The sequence below is a fragment of the Accipiter gentilis genome, chromosome 1 (assembly GCF_929443795.1).
Source record: "Accipiter gentilis chromosome 1, bAccGen1.1, whole genome shotgun sequence".
Classification (NCBI taxonomy): Eukaryota; Metazoa; Chordata; class Aves; order Accipitriformes; family Accipitridae; genus Astur; species Astur gentilis.
Genome location: NC_064880.1, coordinates 22,998,968 through 23,023,412, shown reverse-complemented (window position 1 = coordinate 23,023,412; position 24,445 = coordinate 22,998,968). Strand labels below are relative to the sequence as shown.

At 44.5% G+C, this 24,445-nt stretch overlaps 2 protein-coding genes across 3 annotated transcripts in view; both read left to right on the top strand.

The window, feature by feature from the left end:
• LOC126053268 (splicing factor 3B subunit 1) overlaps nt 1-24,445 on the top strand; it is a 647,576-nt gene that overhangs the window by 42,417 nt on the left and 580,714 nt on the right. The window lies entirely within an intron of this gene.
• ANKRD44 (ankyrin repeat domain 44) overlaps nt 4,638-24,445 on the top strand; it is a 143,723-nt gene continuing 123,915 nt past the window's right edge. The window contains exon 1 of one of the 2 annotated variants that reach the window (XM_049798028.1): nt 4,638-4,766. In XM_049798028.1, coding sequence (XP_049653985.1) covers nt 4,740-4,766 — 27 coding nt within the window. In that variant the 5' untranslated portion in view covers nt 4,638-4,739. Of the gene's footprint in view, nt 4,767-23,897; nt 24,014-24,445 lie in introns of those variants that run through there. The other variant, XM_049798117.1, reaches the window with a different exon arrangement.

Below are 24,445 nucleotides of genomic sequence, written 5' to 3'. Positions count from 1 at the left end.
GGGATAGGCAACAGGTAGAGACGAGAGGCATGCTAGATATCTGAAGTCATCAGAAATGATTAAAGATAACAAATATATATTCTGCCATCAGTCTTGTCTTTCTTCCATGCTCAACAGTGGCAAATAAACACTGCTAAGGAATATGCTGACTGTATTTACTTTAGCTTTCTTCACGAGGCAGGAGCCAAACACGTGTCTAGGAACAATTGCACCCTCCATCTGTGAGTGATCATCCTGCTTAAATACAGCAGCAGACCTGATTTTGGAGAGCAAAACAGAGCTGAGCCCTTCCCCTGCCTCTGCCTCTCAGCTGTGCAGGCAGAGCAGGAGCAGGGAGGAGGGTGGCGGTGCAGACTTTTGGCTGCCTTAAAGTGACCACATCCTGTTAGGCTGTGGAAACATCAGACTAATGCAGAAATCTGTCTGTCTGAGACGTAGGAGCGCTTGTGGGGATCCAGCAGATAATTTGCAGACACGTTTGTATTGCTGCAGGAGGAACAGTGGCGCAGGGAGAGCTCCTGACCTTGCTCCTGCACTTGGTCTGTTCACCCGCTTCCCACCCATGTCCTGGTTCCCTGTAGCATTTAAGTACAGTGCAAATGGATTTACTTCAACGAGGTTGCTTTCTTCTCTGGTGCAGCTCCCAGATACTGTTTTCCTGATGCTGCATGGGAAGACTAACACTGTGTCTGTGATGGCAGAGTAATGCTCAGAGCAGCAGCCGGTGGCCTTTACCTGAGATCGTTCCCCAGCCATATTGGAGTGTCATACCTCGCAAGGTGGGAGAATTTCCTTGTACAAGCAGGATCATGCAGGAACACTGTGGCATGAGAGAGAATTGATAGTGAGCCTCTTGAGTCCTAAATCAGTGCCCAAACCAAGACTTGCAATATTACACCATGTGAAAGTGCTATGTGAGATCTTAACAAAGGGCAGATCGTTTATGATGATGCTTAAGTTCTGTTGAAGTCACGTGCTTAAATCTGAGCGTGCCTGGGAGTTTTGCTGAGCCCAAGTGGGTATAAGAATGCTAAGTGCCGCCTTAACACAGAATCTGTATGAGGAAGTGGCTTGTGCATGTACAACTCCTAACAGCAAATGGTGTTCATCCAGTTTCAGATGGAACTGCAGGAACTTTGGTTTTGCAGGGGACAAAAAAAAAAAAAGGAGGGGGGGGGGAAAGGCAGAGGCCTGTTATAGTGGGCCCATATTCTACAGAGCCCTATTGTGCTGTGGCCAGAAGATCAAGAAATACCAGTATGGACGACTATAAAATATTTTGGGCAGTTCTGTTCTTCCTTGCTGTTGGCCAGAAATTGCTTAAGCGCTAACGTTCAGGGCTTCATATTCCTTTCCTGCTTTTTAAAGTATGTAATGGGGGTGTGTGTTTGTGTTTCATAGAAGAGTTCAACTGGGTGCACAGAATCCTCTTAGGACTGGGCACAGGTCAGCAAGGAACAAATGCACCAGCCATCCATAGAGGGTTTTTTCCCACTTCCCTGTCAGAGGCCCAGTGTAGCCCTAGGGCTTTTTCCTTTCCAAACACAGCTTTAATCTAAGACGACAATATCTGGCGAGCTCAAGTGTATTCTCGTTAAGGCTGTTGCACACCTGTTTTGATGATACTTGTTAATGTCTCGGTATGGAAAGTCAACATAATGATACAGGTTTGAGAGTTGCAGTTATGACCGTTACTTGAAAGATTTGTTCTGGATACTTATGTCTTTGTGCCTCTTCTTCCCAAAAAAGACCGTTGAGCGTACTGCGTCATTTCACATGAGAATTTGCTATGAAATTACTGTTCTGTACCAGCCAGGGCTAAGATGTTGCTGAGTAAAATAGCTTAGAAGATTGCAGTTGATTCTGCATGTTAGGTTAGAAGCCTGTAATGTAGCTGTTTGTGCTATTTTGTGAATAGGAGAGGAGGACGTTGTCCTTTCAGAGAAATCTTGGACTCCTTTACTGTGATGGCAATGATTGTAGCACTGTGACTAATCTTGGCAGTTCATGCAAATGACACTTTAAATGTATAGTGTAAATTTAATTGTAAGGATCTCTCTGAACTGAGTGCTGCCCTGTTAATACAGGATGTGAACACTTTCTTTTGTCCTGCATGCCCCAGGGGGACCTTTCCAAGGAGCAGCATTGTAGATGGTTGGTCTTCCCAGATACCATCCTGTGGGGCCTGGGAAAGAGGAGCTGACATGAAACTGTGCTTGTTGGGAACAAAAGACTTCAGAAAAATATTTTAACACTAGCTTGTATCTAGCCCAATTATTTACTCCCAAGGAACTGGGCTCCTACTGCACCAGCAGATTTCCATTCAGATGGCATACCATCAGCTTAGCTCCCTGACAGGAGATTGTCAGGGGTCCCAAAGAAGGTACAAGGGTTTGTACCAGATTCTTAGATCAGCAAGTGAGGGGAGCACAGAGCAAATCTGAAAAATCATTTTCCTTATGTATCCATCAAGTTTAACTGCAGGGAAAATGCTATGGTGAATGCTAAGTCCTTGGAAATAGGCCTTTACAATGGAAAATAACGAAACAGACCTTTCCTTATAAAATACTGAAAGTTCCCTCCATTTTCCCTCCTCATTTTTTTGCTTGCTCTCAGCTGGAAGCTAACTTCTGCTTACTTCTGACCTCTGTGTGGTGAGCGTGTGTTTCAACAGAGCCTGGGAGCAGACTGTCAAAGCAGAAATCTGCATTGAATCCGTGGGACACAGAAAGGCTCTGGTCTACGGTGCATGGCAGCGCAGGGCTGCCAACTGCCCTTCTTAGCGTGTGGTTTGACACAGAGCAAATCTGCTGATGCAGGCGTAAATGCTTCTAGGTGTTCTGGTGTGATGAAGACCTTAAGGGGTGAAGCTATTAAAAAGAAAAGCTGCCTGAATTCATACATTCTTAACAGGTACTGGATTCTCTCTCTTGCTGCTTTTTAATTTTTTTTCTTTAAAAGACTGATTTGTATTAACACTGTTTTTCCCTTAAGACCCCTTTAAAATAGATGGAGTCAAAATGTGTTGTAACTTGTATGTTATTTTTAATCCCCATTTATAATGATGCCTCAGAAGCCTGAAACCAACATCTGTTTCCTTCTTGGATTGGTTTTCTTCCATAGAAGACACTTCCCCCCCCCCCCCCCCCCCCTTTTTTTTTTAACTGCTTAAAGTCATTCCATTCTATAATCAAGGGTTGAGAAGTCATAAATCACAGTCATATTGGATGCGTCGTGGGGTACGGGAGCTTGTTACCGCAGAATCTAACTTGTGGGAAAATACCCAGCCTCTTTGTGCAACACGGAGGAGGGGAAGAGGGAATCTTCAATCCTTTGCTCTTCAGTTACGTGTCCTTGGAAAAATGTAATTACCCTCATTACCTTAGTGTGTTTGTAACTCCTGTTGCTGTGTGTTGTGCCAATGATTTTAATCAAATCACATGCTTCAGGGATTCGGCTCATCAACTGTGAGGGGTAAGAAAGAATTTATCCCTTCATGCCTTTTTTCTTTTTTTTTTTTTTTTTTCAACCCCCCCCCCCCCCCTTTGTCTCCCCCCCCACCCCGTGTGCTTGGCTGTGCAGCCTTGCTCTGGTGCTCAAGTCACACTGACAGCCGGATCTGAGGGCGGAACGGAGGTTTTCCCCCAGGTCAGCTCAAGGGGAATATTGGATGATGCTCATTTTCCTTTCCAGCACGAAGGCAGGGACTGTGCGGCTTGCTTGCTTGCTTGTTTAAAAAGGAGTATAGTTTATCTGATGTGCTAGTCCTTGAAAAGTGAGATAATATATGGATCGGAAAAGACTTGGACTTGTCGTCAGTTACCAGATTCTTGCAAGGCAGCTATTAAAACTGTGTAATCCAGAAAGAGGTAAAAAAGCTCCAGAAAGACTCTTGACAGTTGTGCCTGTTTCATGGGAGTTGACAAACAGTTTTCTCTGTATGTGCACGCATACACGGGAAAAAAGGGGCAAAGTGAAGGCCTCAGCTTGCCCTTGTCCATGGGTTTGGAATAGCACGTTCCCCGCTCTGCCTCAGCCTGGTGCAAACCACGGTGGGCCTCAAGACCTCGGTCCTCGTGGGAGCGAAGCCAAGGGCGTGCCACAAGCCCCGAGCCCCGCCAGGCAGCCCACCCTGAAGCGGGGACGGGGGGGCACCACGGCCTCCTGCCGAGGCAGCCGATCTGACGGCGCTACCACCGTCTCCCTGAGGGGACTGCGGGGGGCCTCGCGGGTTTCGGCTCTCTCCGGCTCCAGACCGGCAGCGGCCAGCCCCTCCGCGTCCCGCCCACGGCGTGCGGCAGGTGCCTCCGGCGACCCCCGACTACGGCCCGGCCCGGGCCAGGCCGCGGCTCGGGGCCGTCCCCCCCGGGGCGCGGGGCAGGCCCGGTCCGGCGGCGCCGCCCCTCGCGCTGCCCGGCGGGGCGGGGGCGCCGAGAGCCCCCGGGGCGGCCCCGAGCTCCGCTCCGGCACCGGCCGCCGGCGCGAACAAAGGCGGCGGCGGTGGCGGCAGGCGGCCCGCGCGAGGCAGCCCGCTCGCCCGCCCGCCCGCCCGCCCCTGCTTCCTGGGCCGGGCCGGGCCGGGCTGGGCGAGGCGAGGCGAGGCGGCCTCCGCGCCCCCGCCCCGCCCCGCCGGCGCGGAGCGGAGCCGCCGCAGCAGCAGCAGCAGCAGCAGCGCTGGTCGCGGGGCGCGCTCGCCGCCCGTCGCAGGAGCTGCATGTGCGCGGGAGGAGCGGCGGAGGATGGCAGTGCTCAAGCTCGCCGACCAGGTGGGTGCCGCGGGGCGGCGGGCTCTCCCTCAGACTCTCAGCCTTGCCGCGGCAGCGCGCCCCGGCCCGGCCCGGCCCGGTTCCGCCTTGTGCGGGGCGGCCGAGCCGCCGGGGGAGGTCCTTCTCCTCAGCCGGGGGCTCGGAGCGGAGGCGGCCGCGGCTCGCCGGCAGCGACGCGGTCCCCCCTTCCCGGGGTGTGTGTGTGGGGGGGCGCCGCCGCTCGCCGTGTGGTGCCGGCTGCCCCCCGCCCGCCGAGCCGCCGCAGATGCGCTTCTCTTCCCCTCCCGGCGGACATTGTCTCGGCCGGGGCCGGGCAGGGCGCAGCTCGGCGGGCGTCGCGGCGGCAGGCGGGTGCTCGCCTCAGGCGCTCGGCCGTCCCCCGCCGCGCAGCCGAGCGTGCCGCCGTCGCCCCGCGGTCCTCGGTGAAACCCTGACATCTCCCGTCGGCGGGGTGGGATGGAAGCGGCTGTTGGCTCGTTTCGAAAGGCCTCTCGCCTCTGCTTATTCTTCCTTGGGATTTCTCCCTCGTCTCGTTGCCGTGCCATACGTATCGATTATTTTTCCTGTCGCCTTTTTACTTAGAAAATGCCTGTTCGCTTCGGCTGTCGCACTTGTTCGCAGGCTACTAGGAAAAAACCATAGCATTAAACCCTTAGGTTGTGTTAAATTTAGCAATGGGCAGACAGCTGTAATCAGTATTAAAGTATTTCTTATCACTGGTAGTTAAAAGCATTTAAAAACATTTAGTAAATTGATATTATGGCTCCCGCATCCTGATTTATTCGCATACTCCACCAACTGTTACGCGCTTTGCGTGCTTTAATCTGCTATTTTTAATTTAATGTGGTCCGCCTGTGATCTGCAGCGTGGGTGTCCTGCAAGCCTCAGACCTTCCTGTTGGGTTCAGAAGGACTGCCTGCAGCTGGTCCCTCTGCAAATACGCTTTACTTGGAGATCGCAAGCCTCGATCACAGTCTATTTATGCTTTTCTAAGAAAATCTTCCACACGTACAAAGCCGCTACATAGGATGTTGAAAAGAGTTTTGAAAGGAAAAAAGGATAAAGGTGCTTCTAAAGTAAAAGCGGCACTGTATGACCAAGCATAGTCTATAACGTGTTTTCGTGTGTAACAGAAGGCAGTGTTTATGGGCTGTCTCTTGACTTGTCCCTCGAACAGCCTCATCTGTAGATGTGGTGGTTACGACTGGCAAAGAAAATGTTTCACACCCTGAGGCTTCACTAACCTGTGGTGCACAGACTGAGTCTCATAAATGAGGAGAAGCAGGTAGGATCTGTGTATTAAAAATATAAACAGCAAGCATTAATATTAAAAATATATACATTATAGAGGACTAAAATTGTACAGTTTCAGTGCTTTTTATGTGTTTAATGAAGCCCTTGAATTTACTTCTTTTGGAGTTTTTAAACCTTTGCTGGAATCTTGCAGCAGGGATTTTGCTTCAGCAGCAGTAGAAGTCAAAACAGATTTAAGTCAAGTAGATCACATCTTGATGAAGTCTGTATTGCTATAAAAAATGATAGGTTGTTTTCTTAGCGTTCTCCCTTTTCTTCTGAGAACCCTCAAAGCAGAGGGATGAGGCTCCTTAGACCTGCTATTATGCCCCTGCAGCATATCTGCTTTGTGGATGCTTAAAATATTGGTGGATGCTCCTGGTAGTTTCTGGTCAGACTGTGGCGTGGGACATGATATGACAGGTTGATAGTTTTTCTTTGTGAGTGTGTGTCTCCTGTCATGTGTGAAGGGATATGTTGGTCTACTGGTACTCATCCTATTGGATCTCTCCTCATTTTCTTCAGTTTCTTCACCAGATCTTTTTCTTTCACTTCCGAGAGACAGGAGGAGGGGGAGGATACATTCAAAGCTGGCTGTGGTGCTTCCTCTTAAACCGAGTGCAGAAGTTTACGTGTGCCTGTTTCTGCCTATTTGGAGCCATTGCTGGCGTACCCTTTCCAACACGCAGTACGAGCAGTTGTGAAGAAGGCACCGGGGCTGCGCAGCCTGCAGCAGCAGCCCTGCGTGCATCAGGCCAAGCTGTGCTTTTCACCTACGTCAGATTTGAAGATCTCTGTCCGCCGACTGGCCCATCTCTAACTGAAAGAGACACAGTAGCAACAGCCCCACATGTTTATAGACACACCCAGGCAAACCAGAGGTGAAGCTGGGACGAAGCATGACATGCCTGGGAAGATCTGCATTTCTGTAACGATTCCTGCCCGTGCTGAGACTTTCTGAGGCTGCGGGAGCAGGCTCCTGCCTTTCTTCCTGCTCTTGAGGATCAAGGCAGTTATGGCAGCGATAACTTGCAGCGATTCAGGAAACCATTTCCTTTTGCATAAACACCAGAGGCCACAGCAGTCCGTGTGCTTGCAGTCTCCTGCAATGAGAATTACAATATGTAGGACACTGTGTACCACGTGTACCCGCAGTGGTCAGGACCTGGGCTGCTGTGAGCATGGGCTGGTTTTCGTGCACTGAGTGTGAAGTCTTCAGGTCTTAGGTGTGATGCTCAGGGGAGGTTGACTCTGAAACCGAGAGCTGTCTTCTCTGCTCGTCATTGTGATTTCTGTAGCACATGCTTTCCTCTGGATCCATGACTTTCTTGACTAGTGAGGAGAGTTTCGTGTAGGAGAAGACTAGAGAACCCCCATGCTGGGAGTTTAAACATGTGTTTCTCTAAGTAACCTGTTTCCTCCTTGCCTCCATTCTTGACTTTTCTTACCAGTTGCATCTAACAGTGCATTGAGTGTTCAGACAGAGGAGAAATTAATCACACCATTTTTCATACAGGCTTTGAAGACAGACAGACTTTCATTGTTGCATCTTTTCTGATACAGCTGAAAGGTGCTAAGGTATTGCTATGTTTCATCCTTCAAAGAGATTATCGGTACTTTTGGCTGCATTTACTCCTTAGGCAGGACAACTTAGTTTGAGAGCTTAGCGTTAGTATAGGTTACCTGAATTTGCTTCCAGTGATGGCTAGCTCATCAGTCAGGTCATGATAAACCCTTAAATCATTTAACCACCGGAAGTGTATTCTACCATCATTTGTTTCTCCATTAATTTCTTTCAGGCCTTCCTTTCTTCAGTAATCTCCCACTAGCCGTTTTTGAGTGACTAAATGTTAAGCTGAAAACAACCCAAGATAATTCATAAAACTTAAATTAAATGCCTAGGATTGTAATCTTTGTCTGTAGTGGTGTGTCTGTGCAGTTGTCACCGTTCTGATGTTCTAAATATTTCAAGCAAGCAAATATTTTGTTGTTGTATACAAATATTGCAAAACTTACTCTAAATCTTAAAACTCTTACCCATTCCTTTTTTTACTACCTCTGCAGTCAGTCTTGATTACAGTAAACATGCAAATTGTTTTAAGGACTGAAAAAAAATTTTTTTTCAATTCTAAGAGTTATTACTGTGTTGTTCCCCATCCAGTTTATTGGTTGTACCTTTTCCATTTTGATAAGTGTTAGTATTTTATATTATTGGTTGTACCTTTTCCATTTTGATAAGTGTTAGTATTTTATATTACGTGAGGGTGCAGTTGTATGCGATAAAAGCCTTTGCATTTAAGCTAGAGTTCAGAAGGAGCATAAGGTAAGTACTTCAACAAGTGGGTGGCCAGAGGCTTTCACGTGTGACAGCTCGAGCCTGGCTCTGCACATATGATAGGGTATGAAAACCCTTGCTGTGCCCCTCGGGTGCTGTTTGAGGAAACCTGCTTGCTGCAGCTCTTCATTCCTTCCTGTATTTTGAGTTGCCATTCCCTCCTCCTCATAAGTCTCCTTTTGCCTTCGCCAAAGCTCTCTAAAGGTGAAAGTATTGATTGTTTTTTTACTTTTGTGGCTGCTTTTTGAGTAGTAGTCGTTGCCTGGACCTGCCTCTCTCCTGTCCTCTGAGTAACCAGCAGATGCAGGGTGCTTCCTGCTGCTCCTCTCCCTGCCTGCTGTCTGCAGTTCTTTGCACAGCTGATTCTTCATAATTGCACCGAGTAACTTGGTTTCATGAGAACTGTTTGTTTGCCACTTGCAAACTTTTCAAGAGAAAGCCTGTTAGTCGAAGTCCTGCTGAGTGTGCTTTTAACCTTCAGGGTTTCTATTGATGGTTCTGGGCAGCAAACACAGACAATTGCTCCTGTCAGTGCTCTGTTGAGAGGGTAAAATACCTTAAAATATTTCTCTATGTAACCTTCTGTAGGTTAGCTTTTGGAAAATTATTCTGGAAGAATCTAAGTTTCTGTAGTGTCTCTGTCTCATTTCCAGGCTTGCCTTGCCAGCTGAGGCCCTCCTTGTAGGACTGCCAGCAGTGCCCACAGGTTGTCTCTGTAGCTAACGCTGTCCTCTTCTTCCTTTTTAAAGCCAATGAAGTCACTCTGTGCATGGCTGTGTTTGATACGGGATACCAGCTCTCTGCCTGCAGAGACCGGGTTGCCCTCACAAATGCACCCATCGTGCCGCATCGGAGGCAGCGACGGTCCCAGCGGCTCGCACATGGGGATGTCCTGCTTGTTGAAGTCTGTCAGAGGCTGATGCAAGCTCTCCCCTGACTAGTTGTTGATTATAGTTACACATGTTTATGGGGGAAACATATCATTCTGTGTTTGAAAGACACTGAGAATGTTTTCCATAAACAAAAATAAAATGGGAAGTTACCTAGAGGTGAAGCCTGCGTAGCTACTTTTAAGAGATGTAGTGGTTAGCGTTTTCAGGCTTGCACTGCCAAACTCAGTGGGAAGCTTGCTGTAAATCAGAGACAAACACAAGCTCTATCTAGCCTTGAGCCAGTGCACCTGGGGGGTCAAAATTTACCATGACTTTAGCGTCACCAGCTCAGGCCCTGTATGTACAAAACAACAAAGTTATTTTTAGGCTACCCTTACAAGCATGCATATGCATGTATCATGGTAATGAAGCCCAGATAAATGGTTTGTGTGTGCACTTAGGCTGTTATTAACTGCAAAACCTCATCCTGTCTCTTGGTATTTTGCCTGTTGTCCTTGATTGCTGAGAGTAATGCAGTGTGACTGGAACTGAAAGGACCATTTCTCTCCCTCCCTTTTTCTCTCCCTCCCTTTTCCAAATGTTTTCCTGTGTTTGACAGTTCTATGCTGACCATCAGGATCCTTTTTATTATGGTCACAGAGAAACAGCATTAAACAGATGTTTAAATAATTTTAAACAGATGTCAAAGATCATAAAAATCGGCTGGGCAAAGGCTGGACTTGCGTCTGAATACACTTAAAACCAAAATGAACACAACAGTAACAAATACTGTCCTAACAAACCCAATTAAATTTCCAAATGATGGTGTGTCTTTAACTTATTTCAGAATCATTCAATTGACAAGACTGTCTTTCTGTGTGTCCTTTCTCTCTGACAAGTAAAAGCATCTGAGAAGATGCCTCTGAATTTGCTGTATAAAATAGGAGTAATGAACCTGTGTCCCAGGCTACAGCCAGCCTGTGGGTTAATTTTGCATGGCATGAGGTCCCACAATTCCTCCCCTCCTCATATTATTGCTAGATAATACTAAGGGGTATATTAATTTACAGGCTGCCAAGTGTTTTTGAAAGGCTTCATGGCAAGAAAGACATAATCCGTTTTAGTACAAAATACTCAGGTAGCCATAAAACAAAGGTAACTGTGGGGAAAGAAGAAGGAGGAATTTACCCACAGGAGTGTTTCTCTCTTATTTCTTGTGAAATGAAAATGTGGTTGGACCAAAATAACTCTACCGAGGCAGGCACTGGCTCTCTAGACCTGTGATGTTCCTAGGCATGCCATGCTTGCTGCGAGATTGTGGCTCCATGCGTTTTAAAATAAAATAAAAACTTTGGAAAAAATGCAGTGTACCAGCATTCCTGCCCTTGTTCAGACGTGTAGGAATGAGGGTCGCTGCCATCTGGTATAGATGGCACCTGAGTTCTGACGCATAGAATCATATAGATTGGAAAAGACCTTGAAGATCATCGAGTTCAGCTGTAAACCTAGCATTGTGGAGTCCACCACTAAACCATGTCCCTACATGTCTTTTAAATACCTCTAGGGATGGTCCTGTTGAGAGGATGTGGGGTGTGGGTGAGGGGCTTTGAGTTGCCAAAGAGAGCAAGATACAGGCTTGAAAAGGAACCTGCTTCCTTTTTTTGGTCATGGCTTCTGCAGTAAGTTTCACTTTCTGATAGTTTTGTAGCTTGTTTAAAGATAAACAAGAAGTACTTTAATCAGGAGAATTTCTGGAGTGGTGTAGTGTGCTCAAGTCTATCCTAGATACTTCTTTAGCAGAGAAATCTTCCGGAAGCATGCTGTTTGGTAATACTGTAAGGGTTTTGTGGTGGTTGCACCTAGGTGCTTGGGCTGTTTTGAGGGGGTGTGTGCCTGTCATGTTAGGATGTTAGTTTTCTTGAATTGCAGATGGCATCCAGCAAAACTTACCCTCCTCTGTGCGCTTGAGGTGTGGTATTTTATCCCTGCATGACAAGTGCCTCATGACCTCTTCCTGCTTATCTCTTAAATGAAGATGTGGTTGTCATGGCTACATTTAGTAGAGAAATAAATGTTCCTCCCAGCTTGGGTGCTTGTGTAACAGCTTGGTTCGGGCAAGGTGGTGTTTTTATCTGAATCCTTGCTCGAGGGTGGGCAGATGATTTCTGTGACCTGGGAATAAAAGTGCCCAAGCCGGAGCTAGCTGGTCACTGAATCCAGTAGCTGCTGGTGCTGCGGCTCTCCTGGGCATGGTTTCGAGCCAGTGCTGTTCTTATCAACAGCACCGTGGCAGTGCTATTGGGCATGCACTGGTCTCGGGGTCATATCCCTGAAAGCCAGCAAAGAAAACTTTTAAGGGTTGTTTCTAGAGGTCTGGGTGTAGCTGATCTTGCTTGTTCAGTACTGGAGAGGCGGAGACTGGGATGTGGTGCTGATGGGAAGGGTTTCCCTGTGCTGGCCCGTTCACCCGGAGGAGCTGGGCCAAGCACCTTCTCCTCTTCTTAAAGCTGTACCCCTGATCAGCAGATCTCTGACTCTTTGCTTGAGAAAACGAGCAGCTTACTCTTTAGGAGCTATTGGTTCAGGCTGTCTGCAGGCTTGGGCAACATTTGTACAAAATAAGTAATGCTTCAGCATACTATGTTTTTAGGCTTCTTTTTAATCTCTGTTGTATACATATTTTTTTTTCTTTCAGTGGTACTAATACAGGTTCTAGTGTCATCAGATGCCTACAGGAGCCAGATATTGTAGGTATAAGCCTACTAGGCAAACGTTTCAAAGTATGTTCTGATAACATTGACCATTTCTTCTGCTTTTTATTCCTGCTTTTCTTCTTGAATGCCCTGCTTCACTTATTGCTGTCCGTGTATGTTGCAGAATATACAGGTGAGCTAAACTTGCTGGCAGAATACCTCTGCATTTTAACCATTTAGTTTGAATGCTTATTAGCTGAGAAACATTGCATTCTCAGTTGTTTCCATTTTAAATTAACAGGTTTTTGTCAGCAGTACATATCTGACATTTGTCACTTTTTTTGTTAGCTGGAGAGCTTGGGCTGGAAAGTTCCCACAGCTGCTGTCTGTGGCTTCAGCTTTGTTTTAATTGCTGCACTAGAAACATGTAGCAGCATGCTGTTGGAGCCCTTCAGCCTGCTGATGGGTGGGAATCAAAGCATTACAAAATTACATTTAAAGAGGGAAAATTATTTTGCAGTTTTATCCAAGGGTTTGAGGTCATTATTGAACTTTGCAAGGAGCTGGTCAACAAATTACAGCATTTAGCTGTGGCTAGGTAATTGTGACATTCTGAAAAAGTACGTGCTTTTTGATGACAGACATTTGCATGTGTTTTGCTTTTGGGGGAAGAAAAAGTCTTTCCTAGCTGCAGACATACAAGCAAAAATGGAGGCCATTTAATACGTTTCTGCCATGCAGTGCTGAACCTCCTAGCCTAACATAGGCTTGTCTGCTTGATGTTTGTACTTTGTGTTGTGACCTGGTTTTATGTACAGACGTGCATTTCTGTGCTGGAATTATTTGATGGCTTGCTTTCTTATTTTAAAGAGTACTTGGGGAGAATGTCCTCGCAAAGCCCCCACTTCCTCCTTGCAGCTGCATGCTACTGCATCTCTATGAGGAAGTAAGCAAAACCATAATGCTTGACTTCTGCACATGGTCTTAACAGATGTACCTGACAGCATCTATTTATTGAGCTAAGGCTTTAGCTTTTTTGCAAAAAGGAGTTCATTTCTTGTGAAAACCCATTGTACTATTAAATTATGCATGTGTAGGATTGCTCCAAGGGCCACATGTTGATATCCTTAATGACACAGAAAGTCTGCAAATAATTGCTAGTGATGAATAATTTGCTGTTTAAGCATTACCATTTCTATTCTGGACTATTTTGTGATCTCATTATATGACCTGTTTTTTCCCTATCTTGCAGCCTTTGTAGGTTTACAGACTTGTTGCTTGATCAAGTGTCTTTTGTCCATGTAAAAAGCTTTAGCAAAATAGTTGTTTGGTGCCTACTGAGTTGCATACCTCTAACTGATTTCTCTGTAAACGAAGTATTACCAGCAGCAGAGAGCATGTAACTTGAAGAAATTTAACAAGAAGAATGTAAAAATCAAGTATTGCTATCTGCAATGTATAAACTGAAGAGAAGACTGCAGTCAACTGCGTCATTAGATGCACAAGCTTTCACATTCTAAATATGATCAAATCATTTCTGGGAAAGGAAACTAGTGTGAACATTAATAAGCTTTTATATGCATTTTGCCATCAATATTATAGGCAGTACCATTCAGATAGAGAACATAACCTGCTTTATCATAGCATCATTTAAACATGATAGGCTACTTGTCTTTCCAAGGTGAAAGGGCTGCAGATTGCCTTCTGAAATCTCATCCTCTGATGAAATTTTGCTTTTGGCTACATTGAATCTAGACCAGCTTTGCAGGAGTATGGGGAAGCTGCTTTGTATTTATAGTAATGTGCTGGTATCAGCACCTGCCTTTCTCTGTTTCTATGTATAAAGTTCATTTTTTTCATACTTATGAAAGACAAAGGTGGACAACATGTCTGTTTCACTAGTGTTTTCATTCTTGCCTTCCTGGGTGTTTGGTGTTTTTTGTTTGTTTGTTTGTTTGGGTTTTTTAGTAAAGGTTATTTCTTTTGTCTTCTGTGCCATAAGGCAGCACAGCAAAGCCGTGCCTGTGCTGTTGGGCCTTGCAGGCAGTAGGATGCTGGGTCCACGGGCCACCAGGTTGGGCTGGTGTCTCTGCCTGAGCCAGCCCTCTCACTGTGTGAGCCAGCGCCAGCAGGAAGCCTGGGATTTCGAAGCTAGAAGCCTGCAGTATTATCTGGTAAAACACTGATTTGCGCAGTGTGGTCTTTAGTTGTTTAACATGCCAAGGGTAAAAAATGAGAGAACAAAGGCCTGAAATACCCCATATTGTCTTTGTGCTTCCAGCTGCTTTAATGTGCTTGCCAGTGCGACACGCAGCATTTATCTCCAATTTAAAATCAAGAGAGGGACTTATTTAGTCATTGACTCCAGGAACATTTCCAAAGTGCTCTACCAATCAAATAAATGTGGTGTGCCAGATCCTGCAACCATTGCCTCTGTTTGAGAGGAGTGCGCTTAGGTGAGTGATCCTGCTGTATCCCACTTGATTCGCTAGGCGTGAATCAAGCCTAGTATGAGGAAATTTCTTTCTTTTAATGTAAACAAGCTCTGATCCTTTAGGTATATGCATAATGATCCTTTAGGTATATGCACAGTCCTGCTCCTCTGTTAGGAGATGCGGCCCTGCTTCTGTTGGTGTGTTCTGCAGATGGAGCCCATGGCTCAGATACCTTTGGCTGGAGGCAAATCTGAGATTTTTTTGAGAAGCTGCCAAGGTGGCTTTAGAAGTGAGAGAGGGGGAGGAGGAGGGGGAAGAGCTGCCCTGCGAAGCAGAGGCGAGAGCGCAAGGGATGCTAGGAGGAGGCAGAGGAGGAGGCAGGCAACATGTAGCCAGAGGTGCAGTGCTGCTGCCTGATGGCACTGTCAAGAGAAGGTGGTCGTTACCAGAGTTTGCAGTGGGAGAACGGGGCTGCAGAGAATCCCTGTGACAAAGGTCAGGCTGAGAAGGGAGCAGGTGACAGAGCAAGAGCTGAATCCTGATTTACCTTTTTCAGTGGCTGATTCACAGCGGTACCCTTCCTCCCTGCAAGTTGTCTTAACACTGTTTAACATGTGGGCTGATTCCAGTCTTATGATGTTGCAAGATGAGAAGTGAACAGTGGCATGCAGTTTCATAGCAGTGTTAAATTCAATGAACATATAGTTTATTTAGATATTTGTTCTATAAAGTGTAAAATCAGCATTCGTGCTGCTTTTAAGAGAAAGTGCTCTGTTATGAAATGGTGTCTAGGTCACCTGGGAGGTAAAGGCTTATTCTGGCTAATTGCAGTGGGTGGCTGTCTTTGGTCACTAATCCCAGGTCATAGGCTTAGCATTGTATTATGGCAGCACAAACAGTAAAAGTGAGATCAGTGTGTTGTGTGTCAATGCGACTTGTTTAGACTAACTGCCTGTCTTAATAATCTGGGACTGTGTGACTGTTGGCTACAGAGCACACACATGAAGGTGGGTGGGTTCAGAGAAATGGAGATAGCCTCTCAAGTATGAAAACTTACTGTCAGTGGATCAGATGATGCCCTTTGGGTATGTTCCCACAGGTCCCTTTCATGTCAGACTGAAACTGAGCAGTCTTCTCACTAAGTTTTGTTTATTATTTATAGACATATAATCTAGTTTCTAATTTGAAAAGGGTGCTCTTTTGGAAGCATTTTCAGGAAGACTGGTGAATTTGTGCATCACCCCTGCTATCCAGAGGAGTGTTTCTTCTCTGCAAATGGAAGCAAATGCAGCTGAACAGATTTGTCCTCCAGAGAAGGGCTAAGACTAGCTCACACAGCTGTGTAGCCTGTGTAGCTCAGAGAGTGAACTATCTGGACCTGAGTCTCTGAGGATGTGCCCACTGTTGGTGGGGAGACTGCTCAGCCCAGGAGCGGCAGCATGGCCTGGCTTTGCAGACACATTTACCTGGGGTAGCTGGTTACAGCAAGCCTCACTGTTAGCCTCTTCCTACAGGCATAGGCACAGTTTTGACATTAATCAGGGATTGCATTTAGGATCTCCAGTTCCTGGGTAAAGTTTGCGTATCTTTAATGGGTTTTTATGGCTGCTTCATGCCCTCCAAGGCAGGTATGTGATTTACCAGAGAGCTGCCTGGAAAAGGAGACACAAATGACAGCAAACCACAGAGCAGGCACATGATCTTCAGCACTTCTTGTTCCCACAGGGCTGGCTGAAGACAACTCCAGACAACTGTCTGAAAACCCTTGTGTGACTCCTTAGAGATGCCTCTGTCCAGACACATGGTCTCCAGCCCTTTAAAAGAGGTCTTTGAAGACCTGCACACTTTTAGACAGTTGCCTGGAGAACTCTTTGGTTGACTCTGTTGTAGGGACAAAAATTAAAAGGAAGTGGATAAGCAGGCGTAATTCAGTGCCTTAAGCTTTGCTCCTTTATATTCTGCCTCCAAAAAGCTCTAGCATGCAGCAAGCTTTCACGTAGTGCCTGTTTGCTGCTGCCTGTCCAGTACCCCGCAAATAGGGAAGGCTCTGACCCACAGAAGTTAACAAAATCTCTTCATGTATTATCTGGCCCTGTGTGATTCTGTGTTTAGAGTCTGATGGATTGAATTGCACTGCTGCTTGCTGGGATATTGGAGCATCAAAAATAAGTGCTGTGTAAATAACTGTGCTTCAGCTATGTGGATGCAATCCCAGAAATAACACTGCATTTGAGAAGGAGTGATTATTTCATTCCTGACACTGCTTCTGTTGGTGTGCTTTGTTTGCTTTCATGCAGTAGGCTTGGAGAGAAAACAGTCCAGATTTTTGCCTATTTTTAACAAAGTGTTTGGTTAATGTATTAATTGAACCTTGAACACACACAGTAATAATTTTAAGCTATGGTAGATGTTTTACCAACAAGGTAATTCTCTCTACAGTGAGATGAACAGTTTGCTCAGCCAGAGGAGAGCTTGGTTACTTGTGCCTTACTGCATATGTTCATGTGCGTTGTGTTCCTTGTAGAGTTGTGCTGAACCCTGGTGTTGGTAGCATGACAAGTGGAATCAATGTGAAAGCCATCTCTCTGCCAAGGTCTGCCTTAAACGAGTTTAAAAACCAGTCAGACCTAGTTTATGCTGTTCATGCCCCTTTTTTTAGAAACACATGCGGTTGAAGAAAAGGCTTGCATTACCAACAAGCCTCAAAGGGCTTGTTGGTAGTTAAAACCTTCTGGAGAAATACAAATAGAAGGGGCTTTACTTGGTTGGGGGCACAGATGAGGCTGCAGGAGCAAGGGTCTGTTCCCTAGTGGACTCCTGGGACCTGATGCTCTCCCCACCTGCATGGCAGAGCCAGGCTTGGGACGCTGTCTCTGGTTTCTCGCTCTACCATCGGGCAAGCCTGGCCACTGACTTGTCTTCAGTTGGGGGGGACCACCACAGGTTGGTTAAAGCTGGTGTAGCTTTATCAGCAGTGACTGCCCAGCTCCTTGCTGCTGGGAAGGGGGCACGTCTGTGCAAAGCATTTGCTCCCCATCCTTAGGAACAGGGATCCAACCTGTGGGCTTCTTTCTTTCGCAGTGGGGATCTGCTTTGTTATGCTGCCAGCCCTTTCTCTAAACAGAGGCTAACCCTGGATTTAAAGATCCTGGAAGGGACAAAGGAGTTCAAGTGTCTTTTTGATCTTTGTTGCTACCCTGAGGTGAAGTTAGATCATTTGCTGTGAGCTGATCTTAGTTGTGCTTGGAAATTTACTGAAACAGCTACTCCAAAATAATGATTCTGAATATATATTTTGGTGTGGGCGCTCATATTCCTGCATAAGAACGTCTTTTGCTAGTCTGTCTTAATGCACCATGGAAGTAGAATAACTGCTGACTAATTATTTGAGAATAGCTCTTTTGGTGAATATCTGAGCACAGAAAAGCCCCACTACAAAGAAAAAAAGACACCCCCCCATCCCACCCCGATTTGAAAGAGGAGGTTCTTCCCAAGGTATTAAAATACTTCTGTTCATTCATGGCTGTTTAGAAAAGAGCATACCAGTGGTAAGTTTTATGGTGCATGACTTAAAATATTTCATATTAATTAACAAACAAGTACCGATTAATTTTACATTATGATGCTTAAGGAGTAGACTGCAAGGAATGGTATTTAGCTGTGGCTGTTTGGCAATTATGACCCTGTATATAATAACAGACTCAATAAATTCTTGATGTGAGAGAGCACTATTAATCAACACAGAGTTAATTAACTGTGCTGCTTGCACAAGAAGTGCTGTGCAGAACTGTCTGAATCTCTGTAGTGCTATAGGCTGAAAATGTTTGATTTGTCTGATACCTTACTCGTTCCCACAGAATTTTCCCTCAAAACTGATGCTGAAGCGGGAGCAACATTTCCTCTAGGTGAGTGGGCTCTGCACACTGGTCCCACAGGCCATTTCCTTCTGTGGCACTGATGCTGTGGCAGACCTTAGCTGTGTCACTGTGTCACTTAGGCTTTCTGTCACCTTCATGGAATAGGTGGAAGCCAGTCTTTGGAGGAGTGCTGGAGTACAGGAAATATACAGAGCTCTTTCAACAATGTTTTTGGTGAGGTTAATCCTATAGGACTGCCCAGGAAATTAGGAATCAATATGATAATTAAGAGTTATGCTCATCAGCTCTCATTTAGACTTTATACAGGTTTCGTTTTTCCTTGTGTTTTTTTTTTTTTTAAATAGTTTGAAAGGTAGCCCAAAAAGGGGAAAATGAACAAGATTCAGCACACCTTCAGAGACAAAAGCATTCCATCTCTGTACCACTGACCCCTCCACACTCTAAATAGATCTTGTAATTTTCCTGTATATGTGATGCTGAGAAGTATGGAACTGGCTCGGCCTTTTGGAGTGACACTGACCATAAGTTTGTTGGTTTGTTTTATTGTTGGCTCAGTATGCATATTAATGTGAAGGACAGATTTCTAACCTGGGATTGTACATTTTTAATCATCTGGTTTACCTGCTTTTTGATGTCCTTTGAACCACTTTAATATCTCCAGTTACTGTAGACTGTGTCATGGAAGAATTCAAAGGTCTGAGCTGTGGGAGTGCTTTAAGCTTTGCAACTACAATGCCCAGTAACAGCCAGTTTGGAGAGTTTGAGCAACTCCAACATGAGAGAAAGCAACTGTGTTGTGTTTTCTTGCTGCTGGTATGTACAACATCCCAAGTTAGAAGACTTCATATGCCCTGTTTTTATTCTTGAGGTTAATTTAGCTTAAAGGTTTAGCTTAAAGGTATAGTACAAATGCTCCTTTTTTAAAAATAAGTTCAGTTAAATGTAATCCTTCCTCTTCTTCCCCCTTTCTGCCACCTGGGCTATTAGTCTTAATTACAGAGTCCCATTTAGTAAATCACTAATACAAGAGTAGCTCTGTACACTGCCACAAGATACAGTGACTAAATAGGGCTAGAAATAGATGAGCAAAAAATGATAATCTGAATCTTACTCTTCCTTCTGCCTTGCTGTGGCTGAAAATGTACTGCCTATTAGTGCCTACTTTTCTTGGTATAACAATTTTGGGGCTAGGAAACTTCAAAGATTTTAACTGCACTTTACATTTTTATGTAACAATCTCTTGCTTTGAGTAGCAAAGGAGGTGATTTACTTGCCTCCTCCATCTACTGAGACAAATGGTTTCCCCATATTCACTCTCATTTATGAAGTGTAATGGAATGCTTTAACAGTTTATAACGATGAACTAATTATGGGGGCCTGGGAGTGGGGAAGCGAGGGAGAGAGGAAGAGGTTTTCACTTCAGATCTCAAGGCAAAGGAAAGTGATGATTCAGCTAATCTCTCTTCTGCAAGTGAGATTTTTCTGCCGCAGCCACACAGCTTCTGTATTTGATACAGAGGAAAGCAATAATTCTCAAATGATGGAAAAACAACTGTTCTTGTTTTTTTTTCCTCCCCAGTCTGGGAAACAGAAGTCAACTGACACCTCTTCTTATTAACCCCAAAGTATAGCTAGTGGTTATGGCCTGGCATTCCTACTTTTCCGCTCTTCCATCCAGCTACCTCTTTGACTGGCTGGCGTGACTCTTACCAACTCTGGCGGCTCATCTTGTACTCCAGCTGCCGTCCAGACAGCGTATTCAGAAATGCTGCTTCAATTAGGTACGTAATACTTTCTCAAATTCAGACTTGTGCCTAGTTTTTCACAAGCCGCAGGGGATTAAATCCAGTGAATGGGCAATACTGTATTAAGCTAATATTAATGACAACCATTCTGTTTTAGTACTATGGCCAAGGGTCCCACATACATATGTTTAAACATACGCACTACATAGTGCATGTATGGACCCTTAACATGTATTTTTTGGATTTCTGAGTTGCCTCAACCAAGGTTTTCTTTAAATCCTTGTTTATTATTCCTTGTTTTGAGGAGCCCTTTCTCTCTTTCTTATATGCCAGCGCAATTTGTCCTTCCTCACACCTCTTGTGTTTTCAGAGCCTGATAGAAGATGGTCTGTGCTTTCCCCTGTCCCCAGCTTGTGTCACAGAGGACTTTTAAATGTTGGAATTTACTCCTCCATTTTGGTCCCTTTTATGTTTTCAGCACAGTCTCTCTTTTCCTTTCTTGACACTGCCACAGTATCTGCAGTGCTGTGGAGTAGGATGAAAGGTAACAGATAAAGCTCCCTTTGCAGCAGTCCTTCCCTTGGGTGTGCTGGTAGAAATCCCTTGGATCTTCGCTTAAGTTTCATCATCCTCTTCATTCTTAGCTTCAGAAGAACTAGGATAATTTTCTCCTAACAACACTAAAAGACTGGAGCCGGTGGCAGTACAAGCAAGAGTCATTAGTTCTCAAATACTTTTAGGTATCATATGTCCTTTGTGGCTCATCATTTTGTACATTTTTGAAGAGACTTTCCTCCATTCATTTTGGCCTTACAAACAGCCCATATTTTTTCTCTTTCAACAAAACAGAAATGATTTTATAAATATGTTAGATGTAAGTTGAAGGCAGTGATAAACGATATTAAAGATCTGTTATATGATGTGGAAGGTATCCAAATAATGGATGCAATCAGAAAAGACTGAAAAATTAGAATGTAAAATAGCCATAGTAATGTGAAATTTTACACAGATTATTTTTGAGTCTGTGAAGGATGGGAAAATACAAGACTGGAGACAGGCAAATGTTATGCCTTTTTTAAAAGGGGGGAAGTGAGGAGCCAGAGAATTAGTGAATGTAATGCCAACATTGTGAAGTATACAAAGCAAATTGTTGGACAGCAGATTTACAGGCATCTAGAGGATGTTAAGGTAATTAAAAAAAGAAAACCACAAAAAAGCATGGAAACAAACGTTCACCCTAATGAAGGGCCCATATCTTTACTTTTTTTTGCAAAGATTCAGAGAGGTGGGAAGACTGGTATGATTTCAGATTTTGAAACTACAATACCAGTTGTTATAGCTGGTTCACATTTTAAAAGCTGTAAGTTACAGTGGGCTGCATCCTGGTCCCCCAAATTTCAGCAGCATTTGAACTTCCCTGAGTTTAGTGGCATCCAGCCTTTTTGATAGTATAAGAGAAGGAGGAGGATTGTGATGTTGAAAAGTTATAAAATGTCTTGTTCCCAGAAGTCTCTGGGATGGCAGTGGTCAGGATTTCTGAGAAGTGAAGTCTATGCTGTTAATTTTTCTAATCTCTCCAGGGAGATGGGACTTCATGCACTCTTTTTGAAACTTGCATTCACAACACCAGCAGAAACAACCCCATAAAGGCCCTGGACTTTTGCTAACCTCTCTAGCCACAAGGGGAACAATAAGGAACAATAAGTGCAAGGCTTGTTCCTTATACAAATGTGATGAGATAGGCTGAGACCTGGGCAAATTTCAGCTGTTTCTAAATTGGGAAGCTGATAAAAGAACCCACTAGCTCTTCACTTGCTTTCTGTGACTGTTTTCTTTGCAGACTCTCAGAAGGGTGCTCTTCACTTTCTGCCAGTGATGCAGCTTTCTGATCAAGCTTTTGCCATAGCTGCAGCAAACTTGGTCAGTGATACAGGAAGAAAGACGCCTTTGGCATGAATAGAAATTACAGGATTTTGTTGCCAAGGCAAGCAATTCCAGTTTCAGCATGCAAAGGGGGGAAAAAAATGCCATTGTCTAGTTTAATGAAAGCAGTAAAACTGAGGGAAAATAAATGTACTCTAAAGTATCCTTTTAAATATGTAAGGAATTTAACAGTGTCTGAATCTACCCAGCATTATAAGGTAGCAATGGCTTGTAGATACTGGCTCTTCTATTCAGAAGCATTTTTAATCCTTAAATGGTGCACTATAGTTGCTTTCTTGCCTGCCAGTACAAATATTTCCAGCATGTTACAAGACAGATGAATGAATGGAAGGGAGAGAGATAAAGTGATGTTTTCTGATCAAGAAGTTTTCTTTTTTATAGGTCAAGAAGAGCTGCTGTTCAGGGCATTTTGGTTCTGCTGGAATAGCTTAGGGACGACTGAACAGAAATTTTAATGTTAGGATGGTGACATGGGTCTGTTAGTATCAGAACTCTTGCTTGAAAAAGGCTTTTTTTGCTTAATGGTTTGCCAGATGCAGAAGTTAACATCTTATAATATTTGTTAAATGTTCAGAATTGTAAGTACTTTATTCTACTGGCTGCAACTGGACAAACCGGAATTTCTGCTGCTTGTATGGATTTTAAAGGTTTGATATATTTGGCTTCTTTTTACCTTTATAATAAATTCCAGTTGAAAGGAATAGTGATTTAAGAGCAGATATCTAACCACAGCAGATCTGAGAGTGCATTTAACTGTTTCTCATGATTGCAGAACATACACTGTAATTGCTTGAGAGTCCTTCAAGGTGAAATGAGTTAAATCAAATCTTGAAAACAAATGGACAATTTAGATGAGGAGAATAACAGTACAGAACGTGATTTCTGCATGCCTTAAATACCTGGGACAGGTTGTTTTGTGACTTGCGAAGCCTTTGTGATAAGAGAGGAACTCTCTGTGGCTGATGCCAGTTCTTTCTTTGAAGTCCATGCTCTCAAACCACATTGTAAACATAACTTTTACCATAGCAGGTTGGCTGGGTCTCACAGCTGTATTTAGTGCGTTCTTGAAAGCATTTGAGCTTGTTGATCTCTTTCCCATTCCAGTCAGGTCCTAATGAAACCACTGTAGGTGTTTGTTCCAAACAGAGGGAGCCCTCGGGGGGACCAGAGTGGAGAACAGGAATGATGCACTGCTGTGTTTCCATTGGGAAGGAGCAATACGGGCATTGTGTTTATAGTGTTTCCTTTTGCAAATGTTAAGAAATGTCTTTTAAGTGACTATGCTGCCCAACATAGAGGCTTTAGCATTCCTATTCCTCCTTCCCATGAATGTAGAAGGAACGTCCCATCTGATTTTGTACAGGTGTAGGTCTGCACGTAACCAGCCATGTTTCCCTAATGTTCAGAGAAGCGCTAGGCCCACTGCAAGCTTACACTGCAACAGATGACCCCTGCGTTTGTAGTTGTGGTACTGGATAGCTTAGATGAACCCAGTGTTCAAAAAAAAATGATGCTGGTTTTTCCTTTTTTACTGTACTCCTTGTGAAAGTCAGTATAAGCCACTTGGAGCTATTGTCTTTCTGTTGCCAAACTTGCATCTTTTATAAAAACTTAACGCCTTCTTTCCCACCTCATCCTGGCTCCAAATGGTTATTAAATTCAGTGTGTTGATCCCCTGTGACATTTCTCTCCTTGTTATCAGTATAGCTGAGACCTTTTGGCTGTCTCTGCTTTTCCCTTCCTGAACTTCGTCTTGCTTCCTTTTAAGCCACCCAAAGTCTGTCTTTGAAACTGTCTTATAATTATTTTCATCTGTTCTTTCTCTTTGAATTTTTCTTCTGCTTTATTCTTGTCTTCTGAAATTATTTTATGCTATGTGTTCTGCCAGCTGTGATTTTGCTTGACTTATGCTCTTGGCAACATTGCTGCCTTGCAGGGTTTCTGTAGAGAGAGGAAGCCTCTGCAGATGGCCTGTGGGCAAGCTGCTGTGACCACGGGGATTGGCTCAACATGTGTCCTTAAAACTAGCACCCAGATGGGAGGCCTGATGAGGTAAACCCAGGTACTTCTTGTTAACTGGAGAATGCTTTGCGTGACTGCGCATGCATGTGCCAGTAATGATTTTACACCAAAGTACCTTGTGAACATCGAACCTTCCAGATAGTTTTCCCTGTTTCCGATTTGAAACCATTTCAGTCAAAAATTCCTCTTTGAAAGATATTCTCTATCATAGGGCTATAAAATAATGTGCCTCATATTTTGTATTCTGTCTGGTTTTGAACTATCTGGTGCTAAAATACGTATGTGAAGCACTCTGTCATGGTATTAGAAGCCACCTACTTTTGTAGCTGCAGTTGGGTTTCTAAAAATGTTGACTTTTTTATTTAAAAGAATTTCTTCTGGTGTGTGGCTCCATGTAGCTTCATGCTTAAAACAGCAATAAAACCATATCCTGTCTCTCAAATGTAAGAAGTGTTATTGAAT